The sequence below is a fragment of the Mastigoproctus giganteus genome, chromosome 11 (genome assembly GCF_048544385.1).
Source record: "Mastigoproctus giganteus isolate SK-2022 chromosome 11, ASM4854438v1, whole genome shotgun sequence".
In the NCBI taxonomy this organism is placed as follows: Eukaryota; Metazoa; Arthropoda; class Arachnida; order Uropygi; family Thelyphonidae; genus Mastigoproctus; species Mastigoproctus giganteus.
This window is the reverse complement of record NC_143585.1, coordinates 36,387,151-36,413,246: the sequence shown is the minus strand read 5'-3', so window position 1 is coordinate 36,413,246 and position 26,096 is coordinate 36,387,151. Positions and strand designations below refer to the sequence as shown.

Here is a 26,096-nt window from a genome sequence, read left to right as displayed (position 1 = left end):
TCATTCTTTATATTCCAAAAGCAGATAATGCTGTAAGGTAGTTGGTATTGGTAAGTCTTTGATATGTCGTAAACGCTGATAACCTAGGGCAGCACGGATGGCACACCTAGAATAGTGCTGTAATGTGCGAGGTGATGATGCTATGGTGTTATACCAGTGATACCTTTCCCATAAATGCGTACTGCTTTGATGTGGAGTGGAATGAAATAAAGGATGTGAATAAAATGGGGCAGGGGGTGCGTGTGGTCTCAACGTTACAGCCCATGGTGGTGGTGTGATACTAAATAAGTCCGAAGTATTTGGCGGTGTCTGAGACCATGGAAATGGATAAGGAGGAGGCGTTATATTCAGTGATGCTAAGCTGGGTAGGTGAAGCAAACTCTCAACCACCGCTTTCATAATCGTCCAATCTTTACTTCGACACTTAAATTCTGACTGGATAATGTTGTAGCCACGTTGATTAGTAATAGAGGTATCAGCACCATAAGCAATTAGAAAAGCTGCAAGTTCTGGCCTTTTATGCAAACGTCCTCCATCGCCAAAACACACATAATGGAGTGGTGTCAAACCTAAAAGAACAAAGAAATAAAAATGCACTTCATATTTTGCTCCGAATATGCAATTTCCAGTAATAATCATCACATACAGTTTAAATTATATTAAAAACAAATAATTTAATATCAAATTTCAGAAAATAAAAAAAAATAAGGAAACATGCTCTCATTTTTTAACTCTACAAAACTGATGCTCTGTCGAAACCAGTGGTCTCAACTTTTTTGATCATGCACCCTTAATTTACTTAAAAGGACTGGAACACACCCCAGAAAAAAAAAAAAAAAAAAATTGTTTCCATAGAAACAATATGGGATTGTCTGGACAGGAATGAAATAAGGAAGTCACAATATAGCTTTATTAAAGGGAGAGCATACCAAGACCAGTCCAAGTAGTTATTATAAAGTAGTCAGAAAAACTGGATGCAAAGAATAATTTTGACATCATTTACTTAAGACTTTGGCAGCAATACTCTATAAAGTTCCACACAAATGACTTTTGTATAAATCTAAGCAATGTAGCATTAGCAGCAAATTACTAATATGAATCCAGGAATGGTTAAGTGGTATAAGGTAGAATGTGATTACAAATGGCCATGCTCTCCATGTGATCAATATCACAGGCAAAGTCTCAAAAGGTTCAGTGCTGAATCCCATATGTTTGATATTATTAATAACACCTTCATATGGTTATTTCAAGTTTACTATCTGAGTTTTCTAATGATAAAGGTTGAAAAGCTAAGTAAACAATGGCAATTTGGGTATGTCACTTCACAAATACGTCACCCTGCATTTCGGTAGCACACCACTTCAATAGTAATACTCCCAGCAGATGAAAGACTTGGGAGTAATTATATAGTCTGATATGAAGTCCTCAGAACAAAGTTGTACTCCAGTTCTTTGCTGTAAACAGCAAAGAACTGGGGTAAGTTTTTGCAAATAACATGTCTCATTTAATCTTAACCATTGTTGATACCACTTGGCACAGGCTATGATGTTACTGCTGTTTAAAAGTTATGAGTACAAGTAATACAAAACATGGAAGAGCATAAACAAAACCTGTAATTCCTTTCTGTTTAACTTGTGGGTCGGTAACCAAAATTAGCTGCAATTTTGTTGTTGTACTCAAAAAAGGCAATAAACTTGATCAAATTCTGTCAAACTTATTTTCCATGGGAAAATGTAAGGTTTTTAAACCATTAAAATAAGTGCTTAAATTAAAATTAAGAAAAAACAATTGAAAGGCATGGACTTGTATAATGCAACATTTGTATGCAGGGTACCAACATTAGCTATATTTATTTTATACCCTACTGTTTAATTGTAATAAAGATTATTATAAACAGACAGAGATAAGAAGCAAGCAATACAAAGATACTTTATCAATTTTTTTTCTATATGAATTTTTAACCTTTGATTTAGATAAAACAAGAATCCAATATAACAAATACTTTCTAATTCTCTTGGCTCTGGTTATAGCAGACTTTCACCCATATATAATACAAACCAAAGGTCAAAATAACTGAAAGTCACAAAATACTATTTAAGTTACTTAGAGTGTTTACAAATTCATGTAACCTAAAACGAAAGCTAATTCCTCTTAATATTTAGAAATATTAAACAATTCATACAAATGACATTGGTGGAAAACTATAATACCATGTACAGAAAAGGAGTGTTGCCAGGTTACATGTACACAAATGCATCCACACTGGCTTGTTCACAACAAAACCATTGTGATATTTTGTTGTGAACTTGTGTTTTTAGTCTAATACTTCTGTGGAAAATGAACATCAAAGCCCATACTTGCTAACTTTTGATTTTCAAAAAGCTGGAGATTTAAGTATTTGCAGGCAGAAAAATTTCACTGACAAAAAAAAAAAAAAAAAAGTTGTATATTAAAATACAGCCATACTTCTTACCATTACAGTATGCTTTTAAACATTAGCTTAACCAACATTTTTCCCCTTTGTGGATTTCATTTGGGATTGTCTTTTTAAAGATCAACTGATTCAGACTGCTTCAAGAAAGATACTGTAATGTACTTTGCACCTCTTCGGAAATTGGGTCAGAGTTTTGTTAATAGCAATGGTACTGCTGTTCTGTCAAAAGAATTTCTAAAACTGCACCAGAAAGAAAAAAATCTGAATTCATGTGCCAACCCCCCCCCCCTTCACCTGGTTGGATATTCTGTGACATTCAGCATTGATACAAGGAATTTTTAATATGCTGAAAATGACTCAGGATAACTTGGTTATATTTCATGTGTTATTTTTTTATAAAATAAAAATTTCAATTTGGTTAAAAAAAAAATTTAAAAATTCTCCAAATAACATTATCGTATGATGAATTTATTCTCTAAATAAAATTCTATTTAAGTAAATATTTAACCTAACTCATCCAATAAGCCAGTTGAGAAACTTTCTACCTATGAATTCTGTTACTGACTCAACTGCCATAAGGAACCATGATTTCGTCACAGGAATTCAAAACAGAAATTCAACTGACTGCCAAATTAAGTCTGAAATTTAAATTTACTCAAAGTTATATGGCTTCTGCTATGAGTGTATTAAATATTGGAAGTTACCACTTTGTGGAATTGAAACAGCATACAAATCGCCTTAATAAACTTGCAGTAAAAATTTTTTTTTTGGTTTTTTACTGTATGTAAAATACAGCTTACATTATTACCATGTCAACTTATTTTGACATGTCATGGTGTATTGTCTCTGTACTAATCCCTCAGTAGTCTTTTGTAATTGATATGGAAGGTAGGCTTTAATAATTTAAAGATGGAGGGCACATTTTTGCTTTATTTCTGGACTACTGGCAACATGAGTTAGGAGTTAAACAATTAAATTTATTTTCTTTGAAAATAAAACTAACAGTATTCATTTTTTTAATATTTATTGCCATTCATTTTTTTAATATTTATTGCTTTCTAAATTGAGAGAGGGTATCATCCTTCAGGCATAAATTATTGCATTGAACTGGAAACCTGCAGGATAAAGTTAAAACTGAACAAATAAAAACTAATAAGTGTTTAAACCATGGTTATATTCTTCAACAAAATTTTTTTTAAAAAAATTAATTGTTTTAACATATTTTGGAAAAAAAAAAAAAAAAAACAAACAACTCTTATAGCACCAACTCTAGTGACAGTGAGAAGGGATAAAATTAGTCAAACAGACTGATTGCTGTAAATCCAGAGTTGGCAGCTATGAAAGTCAAAATTAAGAAAAATATGAATAATTCCTATATGTATTCAATATTAATTATTTAAAATCTTATAGTTATAATTTCTTGATTATATAATCTGATTGAAAGAATAAACTTTTACTTACTAATATTTGGGTAACAGAATTTTGAATAATCCTGTATAAACATAAGGAAGAAAACCAAAGTGGTTGCAGTGGACTTAAATACACAATGGAAAAGTTACTACAGAAGCTGCAGTGACCTTTATCTTTACTGTTCAACATGGACATAATCAGCATTACTTGACTTATGTAACTTTTAGTTTATACTAATATAAACTATCCTCCAACCTATACTGGGATACTAAATAAACTGCTTAGCCAAAAAAAAAAAAAAAAAAAAAAGGATTTTAATATCATCAAGTTGACCCTGATGGCATTTACTGATATTAATAACCCACCGTGGAAACTTTTTAACAAGGTATTTGGAGACTGGACTTTTCCCCCAATCCTCCTGTAAAGCCACAGCTAGTTCTCTGATTGAACAAGGCCCTCCAAATGTTGTTCCAAATATCTCAAACATGTTCAAATGGATTTGCATTTGAGGTCTGGATTAGAGATGGCAGGTTTGCCAAATTATTCTCTTGAAACTACTATTGTACTGCTGTGCTTGGTCACATGGAGCGTTACCATGCTGATACAAATATGACCCTACCATCAAAGAATCTCTACAATACAGGTAAGGCAGAATTGTTTAGAATGTCACAATTCAGCTAGATTCATGGTTTGTTTGATGACAATCAGTGGACCAAGCACAAAACAAGCCCATACTATTACACTGCCAAACTTCATTGTTGGGGATACAATCTCGTTGAAGCCATTCTTTGGGTATGTCAACCCACGTACATCCATCTGATGCCTGGACAGAGTAGAATGATTCACTTCTCCACATTATTTCAAGGACTTTCATATAATGTGTCCTTAAAATAATTATGCTAGAAGCACTCTCTCTGCACATGAAAAGGATGGCTTAAAAAAAAAAAAAAAAAAAAAAAACTCAGAAAATTATTAACAGAAAGGAGGTATGTAGCTATACTATAAGTACATGTTACTCTATTTTAAAGCACAACACTGAGGAAACTCATGATCAATTGCTTCAAAGTATGGGATCAATGCAAACTTGTAGCAATTTAGCTTATTCATTGCCACATACACAACCGAGACTACCCACATACAGTAATTTTCACTGACTCATTCATGCTCAAACACACACAGTTTTCCTATAAACTTTCAATGTTAGGGAGATTTTCTTATGAATTTGCTGAAAGCAATATATTTAAAAAAAAAAAAAAAAAACCAGAGGGGTTAATATGTTTAGTTATTTTATTAAAAAATAAATAAATAAAAAAAAAAAAAAAAAACACTAACATTAGTTAGACTAAAATATTAAAATTCTTACCTGATGCATCAGGCATATTCACATCAGTGTTATATCCTTTGACTACCAACAGAGATATGATCTCTTTTGAAACAGATTCAATTTCTGGATTAGGAAAAACAGCATAATGAAGAGGAGAATAACCTGAATAATTAGGATGATTCACATCAGAGCCATGGTTAAGAAGTTCAGCTACACATTCTACCATACCATGTTTAACAGCAAAATGTAGAGGTGTATCACCTGAAATAAAAATAATACATTCAGTCATCTTACATACGAAATATTCCAATTAAATTACAAAAAGGTGGATAAACTGCCAATCTCCTTTAGTTCATTTTGTACAAAAAGTAGCCAGTCTCCTTTAGTTCATTTATTTTTATATGAATGTACAGATAAGGACCATTATTTTTCACCACCTCTGATGAGTAATTAAATAGCAATTTTGTTTTTGACTTACCTTTAATAAGTACCCTTCAACACAAATTAAGAGTAATGATAGGGTCAACTAAACCAAGATTAATGAATAATAATATAAAAATAGGATCAAGAAGTTCCACAAATAAGTTTTTTAAAATAACTGAATTAAGAAAAAGAGATCAGGAAATCCACAAGCAAACCGATTTCTGTTAAGCGCCAACTGATCTGAATCATTAATCAGAATCACTAATTCGATTAATCACTTAAACCTGTGATGTTATTGTCTGTTCTGCCCACATATGCCGATCAGTATATGTCACTGCCACACATTACTCAATAATTGGCTCAATGTTATTTGCCATTATGAGATGCAATGTTAATGTTATGCAGCTGACCTGTGATGGTTCTGAGGACAAACCACATTTGGTTTACCTTCAGAGCCTTTGTTACTACAAATGACTGTTTGAACATTTCCACTCAGCTAGTTATATCAACTGCTGAATACTTCAAATGTTATCCAACAGCACAGCATATACAGTTAGTCCTCGTATAGCACGATATGTGTTCCTAGAAACCCTAGTGCAATGCAAAATCGTGCAATATAAACAGGCCCTATGGGAAAAATAGGGTTAGGTGCCGACCACCCAAGATTGAACACACACTTGTAACCAAAACATTACCAAACAAATTATCGTAACAAAATACTTACGTATTTTATTACAAGTATTACGTAATAAAATATTGCTAATGCTTTTGCTTCTATTGTAAGCAAACTTGTTTTTTTGTTTGATTTTCTATCCAAACAGATGACAGCTGTTCCATCTCTTCAACTCTTTGTGTCTTAATCTAATGGATTTTAATTACACTTTGAGTTGTTCCTGCTATGAAAGTTTTTATTTTCTCTGCAATCTTCGTAATTCTCGGCATTGCCTCATTTAGGCCTGTAGCACGTGCAATATCACATGGTCTTTCATTTTGCTCAGTGTTTCATAATTTCATATTTTTTTCTCTATCAACAGAGGCGGACTGGCCATAAGCCTTACCAGAGAAACAGCGGTGGGTCGGAGGCCAGTGTGATTTTGGTCATAAACGTTAGTATGAGGCCACTACAAATTTTCCCGGGTGAAAATTTTTGACCCACTTCGCCTCTGTTTATCAATATTGCTTTTCTTTTTCTCTCTGAATCCATAGTGTCTTCACCAGGATGCTTCCTTTTCACACCTTTTAAGTATTTTACTCATTTTTAGGGAATAAAGCACAATTACAAAATGAGGAGGCACGCTTGATACACATAAACAAAGCTGTGAGCATGTAGCAACTGAATAAACAACGCCGTAAAGGCAGAGACAACTCTAACACCTCACATTTTACTAAAGCACATTTTTTTTTTTTTTTTTTTTTTTTGGTAGTTGTTGGCGCATCAGCTTCTGTGGCCATAATGCACCTCCCAAGGTTTTTGCAGTACTTTGATCCAAGCCCGAGGCGGGATTCGAACCCGCGACCTTTGGGTTGCCAGGCAGGCACGTTACCCACCTGGCTAACCAGGTCGGCCTAAAGCACATTTCTGGGGGTTACTACCATAAAACAAAAACAATTTCCAGTTGCGTTCCTACTAGTGGAATCTGTTATAAACTGGTAGTAAACTTGATCTAATTGCATTTGCGAGAATACCGATAGCTGGAATTTTACATTATTATGGTGAAATGTGTTTCCCCTTCACTGATATAAAAAACAAATACATTTTCAGAATCTTCTCTTCATTCCTATCGTGTTGCTTTCAGTTGGGGTGATTCCGTGTTCGAGTGCCATTTCTTGTAATCACAAAAGTGAGTGCATAAGCAAATTCGGTTCGTGTTATATACGATATCATTCCCCTATTTATAAATTGTGTATGATCGAATTCGTGTAGTGTAAACACGTGCTATATGAGGACTGACTGTACTTAGCTTCTAACTCTACATTTGGCAACAATTTTTGTGGTATAAGAGTATCTTTCAAATTAGACATCATTATTTGATGTTTATTTTAAACACCAAGCTTTGTTCTTTTTGGGACATTATGTTGTAAATCTCCCCAGTGTACATAGGAATATGTACAGGAGTAAATTTTTAATAACTATTACGAGCTACAATGTTGCACACCTATGAATTTTATGCTGCAGATCTGTGAATGTGCAACTTACAGAAAAGAACCACATTTATATACTACTAGAAAAATTTTGTTCAGCGCAAGTTTTCAAATGGATGTATGAATACTTCTGTTCAGCAGCTGGTTGTACTAGCAACCATTTCTAAGAGCAAAAATGAAGTTTCGAAAATAAGTCATTACATTAAGACAGGTTAGAGAAATTTTCAAATTCTGAAAAGTGAGCAGTTTGTCATTGTTGACATTAAATGTTCATACTCATTGCAGAAATGTTCGCTAACTTGCAATCAATTGCTCCATTGTTTTGAAGAACATTTACACTGCCAACAAATGCTCACATTTTGTTTACCCCAGTTTGCATTTTCATTTTGTGTATCAGCCCACTGCTGACCAAGTGCCTAGAGAGAAATCTTGTTGATAGATGAATTCCTAGCATGCTGACTGAGCACATGGTAAGATGGTTGCCAATAGTTTCCACCACCTCATCCTCTACCAGAAAACAAATTTATTTTCTAACCTATGATATTTAGAATTTTTTTTATAGTAGGTGGCACACCAAATGCACAATGTTCATTTGGTGTGGGAAAAAAAAAAAATTTTTTTTTTTTAGAATGTTCTTTTTGAACAAAGTTCTATAAACTTTTTGTTGAAGAAATCAGTCTCAGAGACTGTAAAAATAATTACAAAATGAAAACATCTAGATGGATAATAGGATGGTTGCAGCGCAGGAGGCCACTTAAGGATTGGTAGTGGAGACATCGTTTCCAACTTTCTTAAACTATTAATATCACTGAAATGACAGCATGTAAAAATTTGCAGAAAATGTCAACTGGCAGAATGATTGATGACAAATCAAGCAGCACTCCTTCAGGATGACATGGATAGGTCAGAAAGTAGAAGCTATGTTTTACTGCTACAAATTGCAGAATCGCTTGGGGAATAACAATCCCAAAATTTATACACATGGTGAGTGAATTAAAAAGAATAGAGCAAGGAAGGAATTTTGGGGTTACGATACAGATAAGCATGAGGTTATCTGTACAGTATAGGCAGGCAGCAAAGAGGACCTGTAGTGTCCTATTGAGTTTGAGCATTTGCTTGTAGAGATAAGGTCATAACTCCACTATTAAAAAAAAAAAAAAAAAAATTCCCTACACAATTTTTTTTTTGGAACCTATAGGCCCCAAAGGTGGGCAACCCACTTGGTGAAATCTGCAAAAGGGTGTCATATGAGGGAAGACTTCGAATATATGGGCTATAGAGCTTGGCAACTAGAAACCTTGGGGGAGGGAACCCTGATTGAGGGCTATAAGGCTCAGAAAAGATACCAAATTAAATGAAGGTGAAATAATTTGCCTCTATGGGTGGCAACATCCCAGTAAATGAGGCTAACAGTTTAGACAAATTCAAAAGTCAGCTGGATAGGCATCTACGTGAGAAGGGGAAACTAGATAGTTTATTTTGTTATTTTGGCTGGTGCAGCAAAGCCTGTGGGTTTTTTTATGCCATACAGCAAATACTAATACAGTTAAAGTTTTATCACTCAGTAAGATATTGGAATGGTACAAGTGCTTCAAAAATGGATATGACATCACTGATATATGTCATATATGATATATGACATTCAAGGTCTTCCATAAATTATGGAAGACCTTGAACGTCAAGAAATGGGAAAACTTGCCTCCAGCATTAGAAGTATTATTCGAGCTGACTGTCAAATGTCTGCTGAAGAGTAGTCATTTGACTACAGAGCCCGACAAGTTAAAATATCATATGGTAGCTGCCAAATCATCATATCCATACGTTCAACATGAAGTGATCACGTAACTTCTTTGTACCAAAATCTTTAATGAAACAAGACTTGAAACTTTCTGAAGTTAAAATTTGTGATCATAATCCAAGATTTCTAAAAACAAAAGACAAAAGTGTTATCTTTAACAACTGAGCAAGACATCAGTCCTACAAATGGGAGAAAAAAAGAAAAAAAAAAAAGTTTTTTTGGTTTGGCAGGCTAAAGATAAAGTTGCGCTAAGAATTTTTTTTTTTTTTTTATGAACTATAAAAGCACACAAAAGCTTGCATCTTTCACATGCTTAATGATTCCTGAGCACAGTTTTATTAATAATGTGATCTCATCTTATAAATTCATAATGGATTTATAACACAAGATTACACATAAGAAACTGTATGGCCAGTACAGCCATTTTTCATGGTTGTGGACTCTTCTTTCTGATTGCATCTTGCACGTGCCTAATGATTCCTGAGCACAGTTTTATCATGGTTAACGTAAGAAAGATATCAGACAAATCTGGACAAGGGTTTTCCAATTTGTACATTAAGTAAGAAAGACCAGTCCAACTGCTGATTAGCAAATAAATCACATTTCAGTAGTTCTTTACATGAGTAGTAACAGACATTACTACAATACTTCTGCCACCTAACCAACTCCAAACAGTGCTAACAAAATACTTATAAATCTAAGTCTCTTTTACATTGGAAACAAAGTGCAAAACTGAAAATAATTTGCAAATCTAAAGGGGTGGGAGAAAATAAGATATTATATAGTTATTACAGAATTGTTAATAACTGCATTAAATTATCCAACAAACCTGCTGACAATGATCTCTTTTCTATCAATTATTTGGAAACACAAGTACAAAATGATTGGCAAGACTGGGGGGAGGAGTATAGGAATTAATTACTGGAGAAATTGAAAGTATGTCTCTCACTAATTGGAGTTGTAAAGGAACTGCTGAGAATCTGTAAAGAGGGGGAGTTACTGAATAAATTTTAGCTCATATTTCATTAGTCTGATTTTATAAAATAGTGGTAATTTATGTGCAAATGCATTTTATTCAGTTTTCTTCCTCTTTCCACTTACTGTTCGTTATTTAAAATTGCTGTTTGCAAAAGAAAAATGAATTTACCTGTTTCATGGCCAGGAAGGGATAGTATATCTCTGCCAATTGCATTGCGAAGATGTGCTAGAACACAATCATCGAATCCTGCTTGTGCAGCAATGAACAAGCTTGTTCTTCCTCTCTCATCTACTGCATTATAATCTGCTCCTGACTGAATTAATTCCTTGACACAACTCACATGATTATTTGCAGCTGCAAGATGAAGAGGCGTTGTGCCACCTGGATGAGGAAATGCTGAAAAACATTAATATACCGACATAAGTAACATTTGCAGAAATCTGCTTTAGCAACAGGTTTTTCTAATTACCAAAAATTAGAAAAAAAAAAAAAAAAGCCCACTAACAAAATGTTTACTACCATATAGTAGTTTCTAAGCTTAGTTTTCTTAATTTTTGATTATTATCAGTGTCAATGAATATAACATAATTATATACACAGCAAGATAGACTTTTTTTTTTATGAATTAATATCAATTTACACAATCCCATATTTGCTTATGGGTAAGGTAAAATTAGAGTGACCAGATGCTGATGGCCACAACTGGGGCAAAAATGAATTTAAAAGCCAAAAATCCAAGACAGCTTAAAAGTAAACAAGAGAAAAAAAAAAAAAAAAAAAGCAATAAAAAAAGTTCATGTTTATAGAAAAATTGTTCTAAAAATGAAAAAAATGTTTACAGAAGAGAAAGTAAAGAATGGTTTAAATTATCATTAAAATATTTATATTTGAAGAATAACTAAGCAGTATGGCAATAAAATGAAATCAGAAGTTAAAAGGCTTTAGTTAATATTTTACTGGACTTTCTCCTGCTTAATCATTTTTATTAGCATATAAAAATCTACATATATATATAAATAATAGCAAACAATATGATAAAACACTGTCAATAAATTGGATTTATTTTTTTTATTCTGAGAATTAAAAAAATTAGTATAACTATGCCTAAAAAAAAAACTGCATGGTTTAACTTAAACTAATTTATTAACTTGGAGTCTATTAGTCAAAGCTAATAAATAGCAAATTAGTTAGTGTATGCATTGTTACATTTCTCACACACTAGCAAACAGTAAAAAAAAAGAAGAAAAAAAAAAAGTTGTTTAAAACAGAATATTTTGTTTTAGTTCATCCTCATTCATTTCTCCAACAAAAGCATGGAAACAAACAAATTCAGTGTTCCAGCTACAATATATGGATACTCTGCGATATGTACGAAAACAAAACTAATGCAGGCTTGAAAGGGGGCTCAAGTTAGGCTTGAAATGTAATGCATTACAAGTGCATTTGATTTTTCTTAAATTTAATTTTTTCTTCTTTGTGTGAAAAGTAAATATTTAAAATTCAATTAATTACTAAGGTAGTATTAGCAGTGGCAAATGATGCAAGAAAGTAAGCTTATAAAGCATCAGCCAAAAAAAAAAAAAAACACCACACTTCACCTATCCATACCCTCCAAGAATTTTCCTAGTTCTTCCTTGAATTTATTTAAGCCACCCACTTCCACAACAGAAGTTTGTTCCAACAATCAACCACCAATTGGTTGAAAGCAAACTTCCACATATCTATCCTGCAATCATCCTCAACTTGAATTTATGCCCTCTCATGTGTGTAGTCTCAGCAAGAGAAGGAATGCCATCAACATTTAGCTTACTCAATCCATTCAAGGCCTAAACACCTCAATCAGATCACCTTGCAGCTGCTTGGTCTCCAGCTGCTGCAATTTGAAGAACTGAAGCCTTTCTTATAACTTTCTACAACACTTAATTATAGTTTACTACTATAGTAGTAAACTATAATTAAGTTTTACATTCCTCAAAGTTAACCGGTGTAAGTACCACCATAATATATATTACTCTTTGCCCATGTATTTAAGTCTTTTTCTTTATCTCTTCACAAGTAACACCACATACACGAGTCTTGCATAAGAGACTGTCTACAGTTAACAATACTGCATTAAAACTACATTTAGTCTAGGAATTTCTCTTTTACATACATATTGTATGGAAAAAAATAATTGCAGGATTTCTGTTTGTCCAACTTTAATGAAATATGGAATGGCTCAACAAATATTTTTAAATTCTCACGTGTAAAATTTCATGAAACTCCATCTGCTGGGAGTTGAGCCATTACATGCAGATGAACAGGTGCATTATGCATATATATATACTAATAAATCTTGTGAAGATTTTTGGAATTAATGTACCCAAAAAGTTGTAAAATGAAATAGAATTTAAATTAATATATTTAAATTGTTCAAGTATGGAGACCACACCTACAGAAAGATATCCAGCTTTTTGAAAGGGTCCAAAGACAAGTAACTCGCCTGGTGAGATCGGCAAAAGGGTGTCCATGAGGAAAGACTTCAAAACAAATAAATCGAATACGTGGGTTGCACTGCTTGGAAACTAGGAACCTTAGAGGAGACTTGATTGAGTTGTTTAAGGCTCTGAGAGAGGCATAAGTAAAAATGAATGAGGACAAAATTTTTTCGGTTATATATAATTCTAAAACTAGGGGCCATAAATTTAAGTTACAGGAGGAGATGTTTAGACTGGATTGCAGGAAGTTTTATTTTAGCCAGCAAGTTATAAATTAATGGAATAAGTTACCTACATGAAAAAGATCTGGGAGTAATTGTGCAGTCAGGTATGAAGTTTTCTGAACAATGCAGACAGGCTGCCAGAGCAGATCATGAAGTCTTGTTAATGATATACAGGAATTTTACTAGTAGGGAAAAGGTAATTATCCCTTTGTATAAGGCAATGGTCAGACCATGCCTTGAATACTGCATAGAGGTCTCGAGGCCTCATTTTAGGAAGAATCCAATCAGAATTCAGTGTTGAGCACGCTGAATTCTTCTGCTTGCTCAGATTATGAACCTGAGGGGGCATAAATTCAAATTGAGGAAAGACAGTTGTAGAATAGATGTTCGGAAATTTGCCTTTAGCCAGCAGGTGGTTAATTGCTGGAACAAACTTCCATCTGTTGTTGTAGAAGTTGATAGCTAATAAATTCAAGGAGGAACTGGACAAACTTTTAAAAAGGGAATGGATGTGTGAAATTGTTTTTTTTTTGGCTGGCGCTACATAAGCTCATACACTTGCTTTCTTGCATCACATGCCTCCATTACTACATGGGGAGGTAACTTATTCCAGTTACCAATGAGAGGAGGGAAACGCATAGGTTGTCTATTCCTTTTCGTTTATTATATTTAATTTTTTGGCTGATGTAACACAAGCCTTAGGCTTCCTTGTGCCAAGCGATTACTAATACATTTTTAAAACTAGAGGCAAAATGTTAAAAACTAAAAAAAAAAAGGGGGGGATTCAAAGAAAGCCCCTGAGGTCACAATTTTTTGTTTATCTGTTCATAGCCTAGTCATCCAATGAACAAAATCATGATCCATAATGCCAGATTTTGTTGTTATGAAAAAAAAAATTAGAATTTTGCATTTTCAGGCAAAATTGAAAAAAAAAAAAATTGCAAGACAAAGTCATCTAAAATTAAAAAAAATTTTAAAGTTCAAATTAAGAAATACGATTAAATATTGTCAACTTAACAACTGACAATATTGCTATGCTTCTCGGTGTCATTTCATCCCAAAATAGCTGGGATCTCTGCACCCAACACACCTCTGTACCATATTTAAGGTCAACCTCAATGCTGCTGCCAAAGTTACAGACTCAAACTGAGCAACTTATTCACACCTGCACCAGCCATTCAAATACTGGAATCAAGTGGAGTGCAGAAATTTGCAACCCAATCTGCATACAGATTGCCAAATCATAGGGCAAGTCCCTGCATTATTTAGTATCCAAATGGGGTGGGGGAGGTTCAGTTGTAGTGATGAAGCCTAAAGCTGTTACCCACCAAAATGAGTGCCCATGTTTCTCCAGTCCAATTGGGATCTGGTAAAAACTGTCACATAAAAACTAATAGTGACTGCAAGATTTGGTTTGCATTTATGATAGAAAATCTTGGCTATGATGTGACATGTAACTGGATACCTTCTGGTGTGCACTATTATTGCATGCTATAACTTATTTATTTTTTTAATTTTTAGAAAATTGTTAACCTATTTTATATTACATTTAACTTTCTATTGTTGCACTATTAATATACCTCACTGTTAATCTCTAATTGCATGCCTTGTAGGTGGTGATGGATATTTATTTCTCACTGTATCTGGTTGTGTGCAATAAAAGATTTATCTGTTGAGAACTAAGAAGCAGCAAGTTGACAAATTTCCAGTGTTTAATCATGTTTCTTAATTTGAACTTAAATTTAAAATGCAAAAATGTTTAGAGGAAAGTACTTTTTATTGTGTTCCTTAGCCTCTCACTATACTGCATTTACTGTCTCTGTATAAAATGCAGTACAGTGAGAGGATAAAGAGCACAATGCATTAATTACAATGTATGATGAAAATACACACACTGGGACCTTTCCCATATAGTAGGAATAATAAAAACAAATAAACACTCTATAAAATTCACAAGATCAGCGTTCATCTTTCTTGATTTGAATCTTAAAAAAAAAAAAAAAAAGTGCAATAAATACACAAGATACCAAAGGGCTGATTATGCACTATTCACCATTTATAGTAGTGTTATATTAAAGTATTTGTGAAGATTTTTGGATGTTTTTATTTTACTATACAGTTGTCCCCTCCAACAAAACATGACTCTTGGGAATACCAAATGGTTTCCCAAGGGCACAACAAACAGCATGCCTAATAGCAAGATTCCAAGACAAGCCATAGCTGAGAGACTTTAGTAGTAGCAATGGCAACAATTGACCAGAACAGATTAATGAATGACCAGGGCTCAGATGGACCTGAGAGTACCAGAATACTGCTTTGTCATACAGATTGATAGTCACATACATAATATATTAAAAATAAGATATTTTGCTAATAAGAATTCTAATATGTAAAACTTCATTTCAGTTTTGACCCCTGAAAATTATCATTCCATTAACCTAAACACTAACTATTATTCCATAAGTTCCAATCTGCTTCCAGAATGCAGAATGAATAAAATGCACTAAGAAACACTGCTTTCATCACCAATTCACCTACTGTTTCAGAAACAACAAAAATAGTTCATTAAATTTTTGGCTGTACTCATTACTGGGTATACAGAATAAGCGAGTCAATATCTGACTTAATATCTAGACCAATACACGCTATGAGCTTTTTCTTTCCCAATGATATCAATGACAATTCATAAGTTACTTGTCATTTCTCTATGACAAGTTGGCTATTGAATCTCTTGGACATTCAATGACCACTTACCACATGCTGAATGACTTATTTCAAAGTGACTTGTAACTTTTCTGTAATGACCCAATTGATTCAAGTCAGCTAAAAAGATAATTTTGCTGATCGTTAACACACTACAATACAACATATGATGGAATAAATAAAATTACAAAAATATGGAGAAGTGAAATACTTGGCAAACACCGGATGTCATATAGCAGTAGAAACTAAATATTGGCTAATGGGAACAAAATATTTCTTAAAAATAATCTAGATCTTGCAGCAAACAAGCAACTATGAATTTAGTTGAAGCAAAGTCAGTAACTGTAGTACACTTGATGTCAATTTTCATAGAAAGTGATAATTAAGAACTAAAAAAAAAAAAAAAAAAAAAAAAGGTATTATATCTTGCTCAGAGTTTATTATTTTAAAACAACAAGAGAACATTTGTTATTTGGGAAGGTAATGACTAAAGTAAGAATTTTCATCCCAAAATGAATGGCAGCTGACAACACCATCTGTACATTAAGCTAGTACAAATAGGCATAATGCCAAGTGTCCCTAAAATCAGTGCATACATATTTTAAGAATAATAAAAAAAGTAATAGATTACTCAAATCTTTTTTGTGGAATGCTTCCAGTCAATTTTCTCCAAATTGTAACGAATAAAATAAGATGGAAAAAACGAATTCCCTCACTCATAGAGATACAACCAGATTAGACACACAATGGAATCAAAAGCCAAGAGCTCCAACCAGACCCTGAAACAAACCACTGCAGTAAGAACAAGAGTGTGAGAAGACATTGTCAGAATAAATAATCAAAACTGCTTCCAATAATAAATTAAAATTACTATAAAATCCCGATTAAAAATCACGATTTAATTGTGATTTTAATTATCGGAAGCGGTTTTAATTATTTATTGTGACAAGGTCTTCTCACACTCTTGGTCTTGCTGCGGTGGTTTGATGTGTTTTGGGGTCGGGTTGGGGCTCTCGGCTTTTGATTCCGTTGCACGTCGAATTTGGCCAATAAGTGATGGAATTCAATTTTTTTTCATCTTATTTTATTCGTTACATTTGGAGAGAATTGACTGGAAGCATTCCACGAAAAAGATTGAGGTAATCTCTTATTTTTTTTAATATATTGAAAAATCGTGGAAGTTATTGAGCCTTGCAGCTCTGAAATTTTTACTAATATTTTAAGAATAGAGAGAGTCACTTAGTGAATGGATATATTTTGAATCCTTTCAATTTATACAATATAATTAAAATTCCAAACAATATATCATACCAAATTCAAAAATACTACTAAAAATGTCTTCAAATCCATGTTCATTAGCTACAATCTGGAGTACCCTCCATGTTGTGAAGCATCAATTTTTTATTTTTTGTCAAAACAATATACCTGTATAGCATCCTCGTTTAGAGTGCTTGGTAGGAACACAACATTCAGCTCCTGATTCTATTAATGCTTTAAGGCAACCATAATGACCTCTTTCAGCAGCCATGTGTACAGCTGTCACATCAAATCTGTCCCGAGCATTTAGATCAGCTGAAAGTAAAAATGTCTTGTTTTTAGTTTAGCTGTGTACTTGATAATTTACAAATTTATTTTTTTGCCACTTATACAATTTACCATTTCAACTATACCAATGGAATTGACAATATTGATAAATTTAATTACAAATCAAACAAAAAAATAAATAAATAAAAAAAATTACAATTTAAAAATTGTGAAACATTTCCAACTGGATATACTGTCATTACTTACCGAATAACGTAAAACTTAATTCTGAAGGAATCCAGTATATTACTGTAATCTTATGACTTACTGACACATTTAAAATATTTCCCCACATCTTAAAAATTGCTGTTAATTGCCACTTCTTATGCTGGTAATCAGCATGGTACAATGATTTTGTAAACTTTTAGGTGATATAAAAAAAATAATAAATAAATAAATTTTTAAATGGCAATTTAAAAATAGGTCAAATAGAACACAAGACGGGTTAAAAAAAACAAAAGTGAGTTCCAGCAAAAACAGGTTATTCCATTGTGTGATACAAACTAAATCAGATTCTCGGTAGTTACCAGAACCTTAAATTGTCTAAAACTGCTTAAAGACAACCTTAAAAATGGATCTATTGCCATAAAGAATATCTTCCTATGGAGTATTCTATACGGCTTGTATAAGTGCTAGATCACAACAGGGTTATGATCCAGTGAATAAAGAACCAGGAGAGGGCATGCTCCTGGAATCAGGCTGCACATCTCAGCTAATGCCAGCTCTCTTAGATATGCTTTTCTATACTGCAATTTTGTAAATTATTTAAAATAAATAAATCTTTACTACAAGTATGTAGTATATGGAATAAAAAAATGTTACAGATTTAACTACTGTAACATACCTAATGGTAATGCCAAATATTTAACAAATTATGAGAAAAGGATAATATTTACAATAAACCTACAACAATAATCAGTTGTAAAACAGTACCAGCTGAAAAGCACACGGCTACACCCAGATCAGGTTTCACTGGGAATTGGCAGAACTGTGATAGTGGTGGAAATACTGAATAATCACTGCTTAGGTGACAGCCATACTGCTTGTATCAGGACTTCAAAAATAGTGTTCACTGATGATTCATGTTCTACAGGCTGTCATCTGTAAGCTTCCAGTAATTTTCATCCAGATGATAAACATTGTGAAGCATTTCCACTGAAAAAGAACATGCCAGCATTCCTAAGCCTCCAAATGACATGTTATAAGATTGAGGCTGGCTTTTCATTGGAACAGTTGCCAGAAATTAGCAAAGATGTGTAGAAGCACTTATGATTCTGATTATAACATCGATTCAATTTATTTATTTATTTATTCAATATGCCCAAAGCTGACATTTCCTTTTTAGACAAGAAGCCCATGTACAAGGAACATGTTTTTTTTTTTTTAACTGTGGAAATAAACTGCATTTGTAAAGAATTTTTTCACTTCCAAAATCCTTCACGGAATACTTAGCAAAGTACTCAGCCACGATACTGTTGGTTTTTCATTCCTAATGAATTCTTATGTTTTCATTTCAAAAATTAAATGATTCCATTTTTAATATTACAATATATATTTTGTGGGAAATTTATTAGGAGCAACAACACAATGTCAAGAAGCATCTCCAGAAATGTTAGCAATTCATCTCAGCTTGACACTGTGTGAAATTAAAAAAAATAATAATAAACTACCTGTTTCATCAACACAGCTTATAAAAACTGAATGAACTCAGTAAATTTTCTTGTTCTATGCTAAAACTGACAAAACATTTGGATAGCTTCACAAGATAAAAGAAAAATAAACCCTTTCCCAACAAATGAGATATACTGAAAAAATATGCACTGGTGTGTATACTAAATGTCCATGTAAACCTGTAGAATGCTAACAGTATAATCAGGAAAAAAAAATTGTTTTGTATATAGTACTGCACTACATGCACCCAATTACAGTGCATGTGCAGGACAAGATGGGAAAAAACAAAAAACCATGATGCACTTCTAGAAAAGGTATAAAAACAAACAAAAAAAAAAAAAATTTAGCAAAAGTGCACATTTTGGTCATATAGAAAGGCAGGTTAAACTTGAATATGTTCTTGTTTATACTCCAGCATGACCACCAAGTCAGCAACATTTGCAATAAATCATGAATACAATCATTAATCACATTTAGTAGTCACAGGCTAAAACCACAGTCCACCCAAGGAGCATGTGCTACTGCACTCTTGCTCTTTGCCATGTCAGACCTGCACAATATCCCATTAGCCTCAATGCACAAAAAGTTTTTTTTTTTTTTTTTTTTTGGGCACATATTTGCAATCTTTTAAAATTTGGTTATCATATTTCTGGATTCATTAATTGTGAAAAGTTGGGGGTTTTTTTTATTTATTTTTTTAAGATATTTCTTGAGCAGAATGGTGCATAGGTAAACTGTTATTTGAAAAGAAAGCATTATATCAAGGGCACCATCCTGCACAAAAGAAACCTTTTCCTTCAATTTTAGAAAGGCAAAATCTTGTAATGCCGATAACCAGTAAACTGCAACCCCTTTATGGACAATAAAATTCACATGATTTAATTAGTCACTCACAGTACTTCACATTAATTTAAAATAATTTAATTCAAGCAGAATTGACAAAAAAGAAAGTGAGAAAAAGCTGTGCAAGGCCTAGTGCCATGTCAGAGCCTTACGAGTCTGCTTAAGGTTGATTTCCCCCTCCCCAAATCCACTTTAAAGATTAAATATCCATTAAAATGTAGTTAGTGTTTAAGCTTTAATTTTTTTTTTAGGTGCATTCTTATGTGCCCTTTAGTCAAATAGGCAACATCAAACAAAAGCTGTCTCTTCATTCATAAGTGTAACAAGTTACTTCAGTGCTATGTTACAAACAAGTAGCATATTTTCCCAAAGAAAAGGAGAATATTACTTATTTGTAATGATGTGTTATTCCCCACCCCAACCCAAATGACAGCTACACCTGCCCTTTCAATGATAGGAGGCCAAGCAACTGTCAGTAAAACACACTGTATGCCAGTTACAATTTAACACCACTTCAGTAACTCCTATTGAAGGTAGAGGCTCTTAACTTTTTAGTAAAGCAGTTGCTTCCTTTCAAATTTTTCCCCATTGCCTCACATCTCTTATTCTAGTTTCAAAGTTTGCAAAAAAAAAAAAAAAAAAAAAAAAAAAAAAAAATACATGGTCAGAAAATTCAATTTTTAGAGGCCTCACTTCCTAGTCTCTGCCTTCTCTGCCTTGGGAAAGGCAACCTCTTTACTAAGAACTTCTCTGGCTCAAGGAATGGGAGGGAACAATCATAGACATCTTGAATAATTAGATGCTGCTATATACTAAAATTTGCAAAGCTAGCATTATATAATGCTAGAGGACAATTAACGAAAAAAAGTAAATTTTTAAAGTACAGAATATGTTCTACTGATAAAATACAAAAATTATTACAAAGAATTTCATATATATAAAGTTAACATTTAAATTAATCTTTATTTGTCCTACAATACATGTAGTGTAACATCAATGACTTATTTTCAGAGCTTTTTCTAGTCTGAAATACTGAATAAATGTATTTATATGCTTATCAGAGAAAAAATAAATAAATAATAATAAATAAGATTTTTTTTTAAATTCATTATATTTATTTTCAGTTCAAAGAAGATATCTGACAAAACTCACTTTGAACTGAAAGAGGTACACGAACCAGTGATGTGTATGGATATTAAATCAATCTACCAAAGGGTGGGTATACTCAAATGCAATTTAAAACTTATGGGGGGTAATAAAAGTTGTACCCATATACAACTAAAGAACACCCTGAATTTTAAGCTTTCCCTTTTGTCAGCTCTTATAATATAATTTAAAGAAATACTTCTGTAATTTAAGTTTAGTTATGTAGCTTCCACAATTTATTAATGATGCCATATAAGAGGGTTGGTTTGAGCCATTCTAGCTTATGACTTTAAAAATTTGCCTAGAATTATTAAGTTGGCAAAAAAAAAAAAAAATTATATAAATTCACTATATTCAATAAGCATACAAAGACTTCAAAAACAATTTCACACAGAGTACTCAAAAAAAAAAAAGTTAACCAGCTATATGCAAGAGTGGGGATCCTTCACTTCCATTTAAGGCATTCTGGAAGGTTATTTGCTCTAACAGTAGCCTTAGAGCAATCTAGTCATTTTTCCCCTTTTTTTTGTCAGAGATTAGAAAACAGCTTTATAATAATAAGCCATTTGGAATTGTAACACATATTAGTGTCCAAAAGTTAAAGTTCTATTTTGAGATGACAAGAAAATATGTAAATGAGAGAATCCTTTTAAATCTTTTGTCAAAGACTTATGACAAGCTGAATTTGAAAATAAAGTAAACACCTCATTTAACAAACCTCAGTATAAAGACTTCAGAAACAACAGACAGCATCCACTGAACCAAGTTCTTCAACTGTGACCATAACTGTTTCAGTCTGATAGCCTTTATCATCAGTTAAATATTTTAACAATAAAGTAAATTTAACTCACAGCTAACAAGAAGCCTGGCCTTACTTTCATTTGTCGATACAGTATCAGAACAGAAACAACAAAATATTTTATGAAGCATTTTTGTTACCTTGTTACACTGAACTTGCTAAAATCCTGTACCTATTGTTTACAGTTCCTGCTTTATGGGAGAAAAAAAAAAAAAAAAAAAATTGTAAACAAGCTAAAATTCGGTTAACCTTTACAAGCTGGTACCCTTCTGGTTAATCGTTGCGAGTAGCAGTGATTGACATGCCTAGCCCACTGTGGTTAGTCTTAGTTAGGGTGTTTATCGCCCCCCTTGCCAATGTTTTAAAATCGGAAAAAAAAGTTTCCAATTTTAAAACAGCAGTTTGTTTGTTTCCATGCTTTTGATAACCACTATGACTAACCATAGCGGGCTATGCATACACAGTAACATCAAAAACTCAACTGGAAGGGTACCAGCTTGTAAAAGTTAACCTAAAATTCATATGAAAAAATGCCTCTTGTCAAGCAAAATTGGTACACAAATTGAGAAAGTTTGCTCTCATGAGTGTAGCATAATGTTTCTCCAATGCAAAGTACCATCTTCAAAAGGTCAGACAGCCTGTAGAGATATGTAATTATAAACTTCATTAGTTTATCTTCAGATTCTGAAATCTAGCATTATTGCCATCACCTGGACTCTAGGGAAGACAGCTAATCAAAGGCAGGATCAGTAAACCATCCAACTAAAGCCTGCACCCTTCTATCCTATATCCTCCACAAGATCCACATCAAAGGTGGCAGGATTTTTCTCACCATCACCTTCCATTAACCTGCTGAGCTTGTCTTCTGAAGTGTCATCTGAACCTCAGGAGAGGTTCTCAAGCTCTTCAGACTCTGAAGAAGCCTTGGTCAGCACTGCAACATGGAAAAAGTTTTAAGCTCCTCTACTCCATATCACTGGCATGTATAGTTAAGTACAGCATTACATTTTTTTTAATATTTAAATACAAAAATTTCAAAGTTCATAGATTTTTCAAAAATTTCTAATAACTTCAGCAACCATGTGCATTTCCTTTGAGTTTAATGAGCCATGGGCCTTAACCCCCACACAGTCCATTAAACTGAGGTTTCACTGTATATTAGTTTTCTTATATGCCTATCATAATCACAACTACCCAAAACTGAGGGATCAGTCCACATAATTTGGACAATTAACTGGGTGTACAATTATCTCTCAGAACAAAACAGTTCTCACAAGCTCTCATTCTATTTACAAGGCCTATGATAAGCTTAATGATGAAAAATTACACTCCTCTACACAAGCAGATTTCAATATATCACAGATTCTAGGAAAGTCAAGGTGGCTTAATTTGTCTCCCTAAAGAATCCCAGGCTTGCTCAATCACAAAACATCTAAAAAAAAAAAAAAAAAAAAAAGTCTGGCTGGCCACTGAATCTAACGAACATAATTTGGTGGAATTAAAATGAATTCAAGACTATGGCACACCCTTTTCAGGGGTGCCATAGGTTTATAAGGATAAGATCCATGATCTTATCCCTATAAACGGTCTATCAAAAGCCTCACGCAGGATAAGCAGTTCAGGTGACTCCCTCAATGACATGTAGATCTATGCAACCAATTATGAATTTTGAAACCACTAACAATAGCAGGCCCGTTCTCTGGTGCTAAAGGGATGATAGCAGATTAAAGCAGAATTTATGGATACTAATACAACCATATATGAAGCATTACAAATATATTGAGATTCTCAACATACTTGTAATGTTTCATATATTCATTTCTCAAAAAAAATAAATAAATAAATCTCCGATTTGGGATGAATGGTTGCATTATTTTCTGTCATCCACAGGCATATGACACTGGATTTTATTTGTCCCACTTTTTCTACTATCTATCAAATGGGCATGCCTACTAATTGCCAACTCACTATCACCTCTTGAAGGGTTTTGGACCCTTTTCTCATCTTGTTCTGTTTCAGCTAACTGTTACTGAGTGTCTGCTGTTTATACATCTTTTTATCTAGCTGTAATGATCTCTAACCATTATTTCCCCCTTGGGTGAGATACATCAATGTGTGTTGGAGATTAGCAATTTTTACTATGTAGCAACATAACCAATAAGATTTACATTCCAAAATTCCCTACTCCCATCATACCACTGATGTTCAAATATCTTTATATCACTAATAACTCCTGCCATATCAAGAATTGTAAAGATGGGTGCCATTAATTCTTCAATAAAAATTATTAGTATTGTATTGCACATTTTATCTGGTACTTTGTCCAGATTACTCACTTTTCTCACTGCAAAGAAGTTTTGAATCAAATGAAATTCTATGTTTAGTAATTTGTCAACAGTTATAAATAATTTTCGCTAATTGCCTCTAGTTAAATCTCTACCAGTGTTGCCTTCCTTGCTTTTTTTTTTTTTTTTTTAAATAGTCCCTGTCAATAAAGGATTTAACAAATTTTCAAATCCATTCAAGTACATAACTTTATATATATGACATATTAAGATAAATACTACCTTAACTGTTATAGAATTATGCAAACTCAATTACTATTTTCCTTCAGAGAAGTAATATCACATCAGTAGTATCAACCAGTCAGTTCGCATTTTAGTGGAACTGGTGTGAACTTACTGGTTGACACCCCACAATGCTATTCCTATTGTACTTATTGTTTTCAGAGAGATGGCAATAACTGAAACAAACCGGTTGTTAAAAAAAAAAACTGGAGTTATTTCCCTGAATAAGATTATTTTCAATATATTTGCATAAAGTAACTAGAAAACCAATATGCTTTGGCTTGTATTCATATCTGAAAACTTAACTAGGATGCTAAGAAATATTTCTTATTTCTGCTTTTCATTGCAAACAGGCAGCAAATCAGAATGATCTACCACATTATACATTCACAAAACTTAAACACAAAGTAAAATTTCTGATCAAAAGTTTTTATTTTTTGATTCTCAGAGCTAAATACACGTTATTCATTACACCATAATATTGTGATTCAACAACGAATACCCTAGACCAAATGAGAGCAAACTGGATTTACAAGTTTTCCAACTAATCTTTTCTGTTACTGAATTCTCATTCAACCCAGTACAACCGACAATCACGTTAAATCACATTTTATGAAGAAAATCAGGATAGCGTTCGTGTTTGTTTTGTTTTTTCTTTTTGCTTTATGTAGATGCTTTGGAAATATAGAAAAGTCACTTACCACTGTTGAATATATAAACATATAGTTAAATAAAAGCCAAATTGTGCACGTTACAATCACATTTAGGCTTACCTCCACGGTCTATCAAAAGCCTCACGCAGGATAGATGACCGTGACCCGCTGCAATCTGTAATGGAGTAACATAATTCTTTGACGCGTAAAACAAAGATTTGTTATATTCGTCAGCATTTACCGAAACTCCACCATCTAATAAACGTAATACTTCCTCACAATCACCAACTGCCGCTGCATCAACTAAACTTTTTCCTTTCTCAACGTCCTCAAAGTAACCACTACCTCTACATATGGTAGCCATGTTCTAATAAAGAGATACACTGATGTCACTACCCCAAGAATGCAAACTCCTGGCGATGACATATAGCACCAGAGATGGGGGGGGGGGGGGTTACATAATTTGCATAGGTTGCTATACGCTAAATTTTAAAAAAAAAATTTAAAAACTATCCTTTTGTTTAATTAAGCAACATATTTTTCTGATAAATTATTTATCCGTTTCAATTTATTCATATTTTCTCTTTTAATTAACTGTTATTATTAGAGTCCATCTTTCCAGATAAGTGGATTGTTACAGCATTGATATTCTTTCATTCCCCAAAGTTTAATTAAGGTATCCGCAGAAGTCTAGAAAGTTTGGTTGGTTTTAGGCGAGTCAGCAACTCAGACCATATTTAGAACTTAGACTTTATATTGCGTCGTATATTATGTCTGTAAATTGTGTTCTGTGGTCGATTTTCTTTTTGCTGTACGAACAACTCGAATTTCCGGGAGCATTATTAACTAAGTTGTGAAAAAGTCATTCGAATTTCTTTTCCATTCGGTGTGAGGAGGACAGCGATAGGCCAACTGTGCT

The 26,096-nt window shown here is 33.1% G+C and overlaps 1 protein-coding gene across 1 annotated transcript; it reads right to left on the bottom strand.

The window, feature by feature from the left end:
* LOC150077907 (uncharacterized) lies at positions 1-25,545 on the bottom strand. The gene is made up of 5 exons (XM_090384403.1): positions 25,298-25,545; positions 17,340-17,486; positions 10,679-10,906; positions 5,208-5,429; positions 1-569 (listed from the first exon to the last, which is right to left on the bottom strand). Exons 1-5 carry the CDS (start codon positions 25,539-25,541, stop codon positions 1-3), a joined length of 1,410 nt encoding a protein of 469 aa, XP_090240529.1. The 5' UTR covers positions 25,542-25,545.
* Positions 25,546-26,096: the final 551 nt, after the last annotated feature.

Excerpts from the sequence above, each read along its gene's own strand:
- LOC150077907 (XM_090384403.1), bottom strand. The coding sequence starts at position 25,541 with ATGGCTACCATATGTAGAGGTAGTGGTTACTTTGAGGACGTTGAGAAA. Across the intron at positions 17,487-25,297 it reads GCTTTTGATAGACCGTGGAG|CTGATCTAAATGCTCGGGAC; the intron begins GTAAGCCTAAAT and ends TTTTACTTTCAG. Across the intron at positions 10,907-17,339 it reads TAAACGAGGATGCTATACAG|CATTTCCTCATCCAGGTGGC; the intron begins GTATATTGTTTT and ends AATGTTTTTCAG.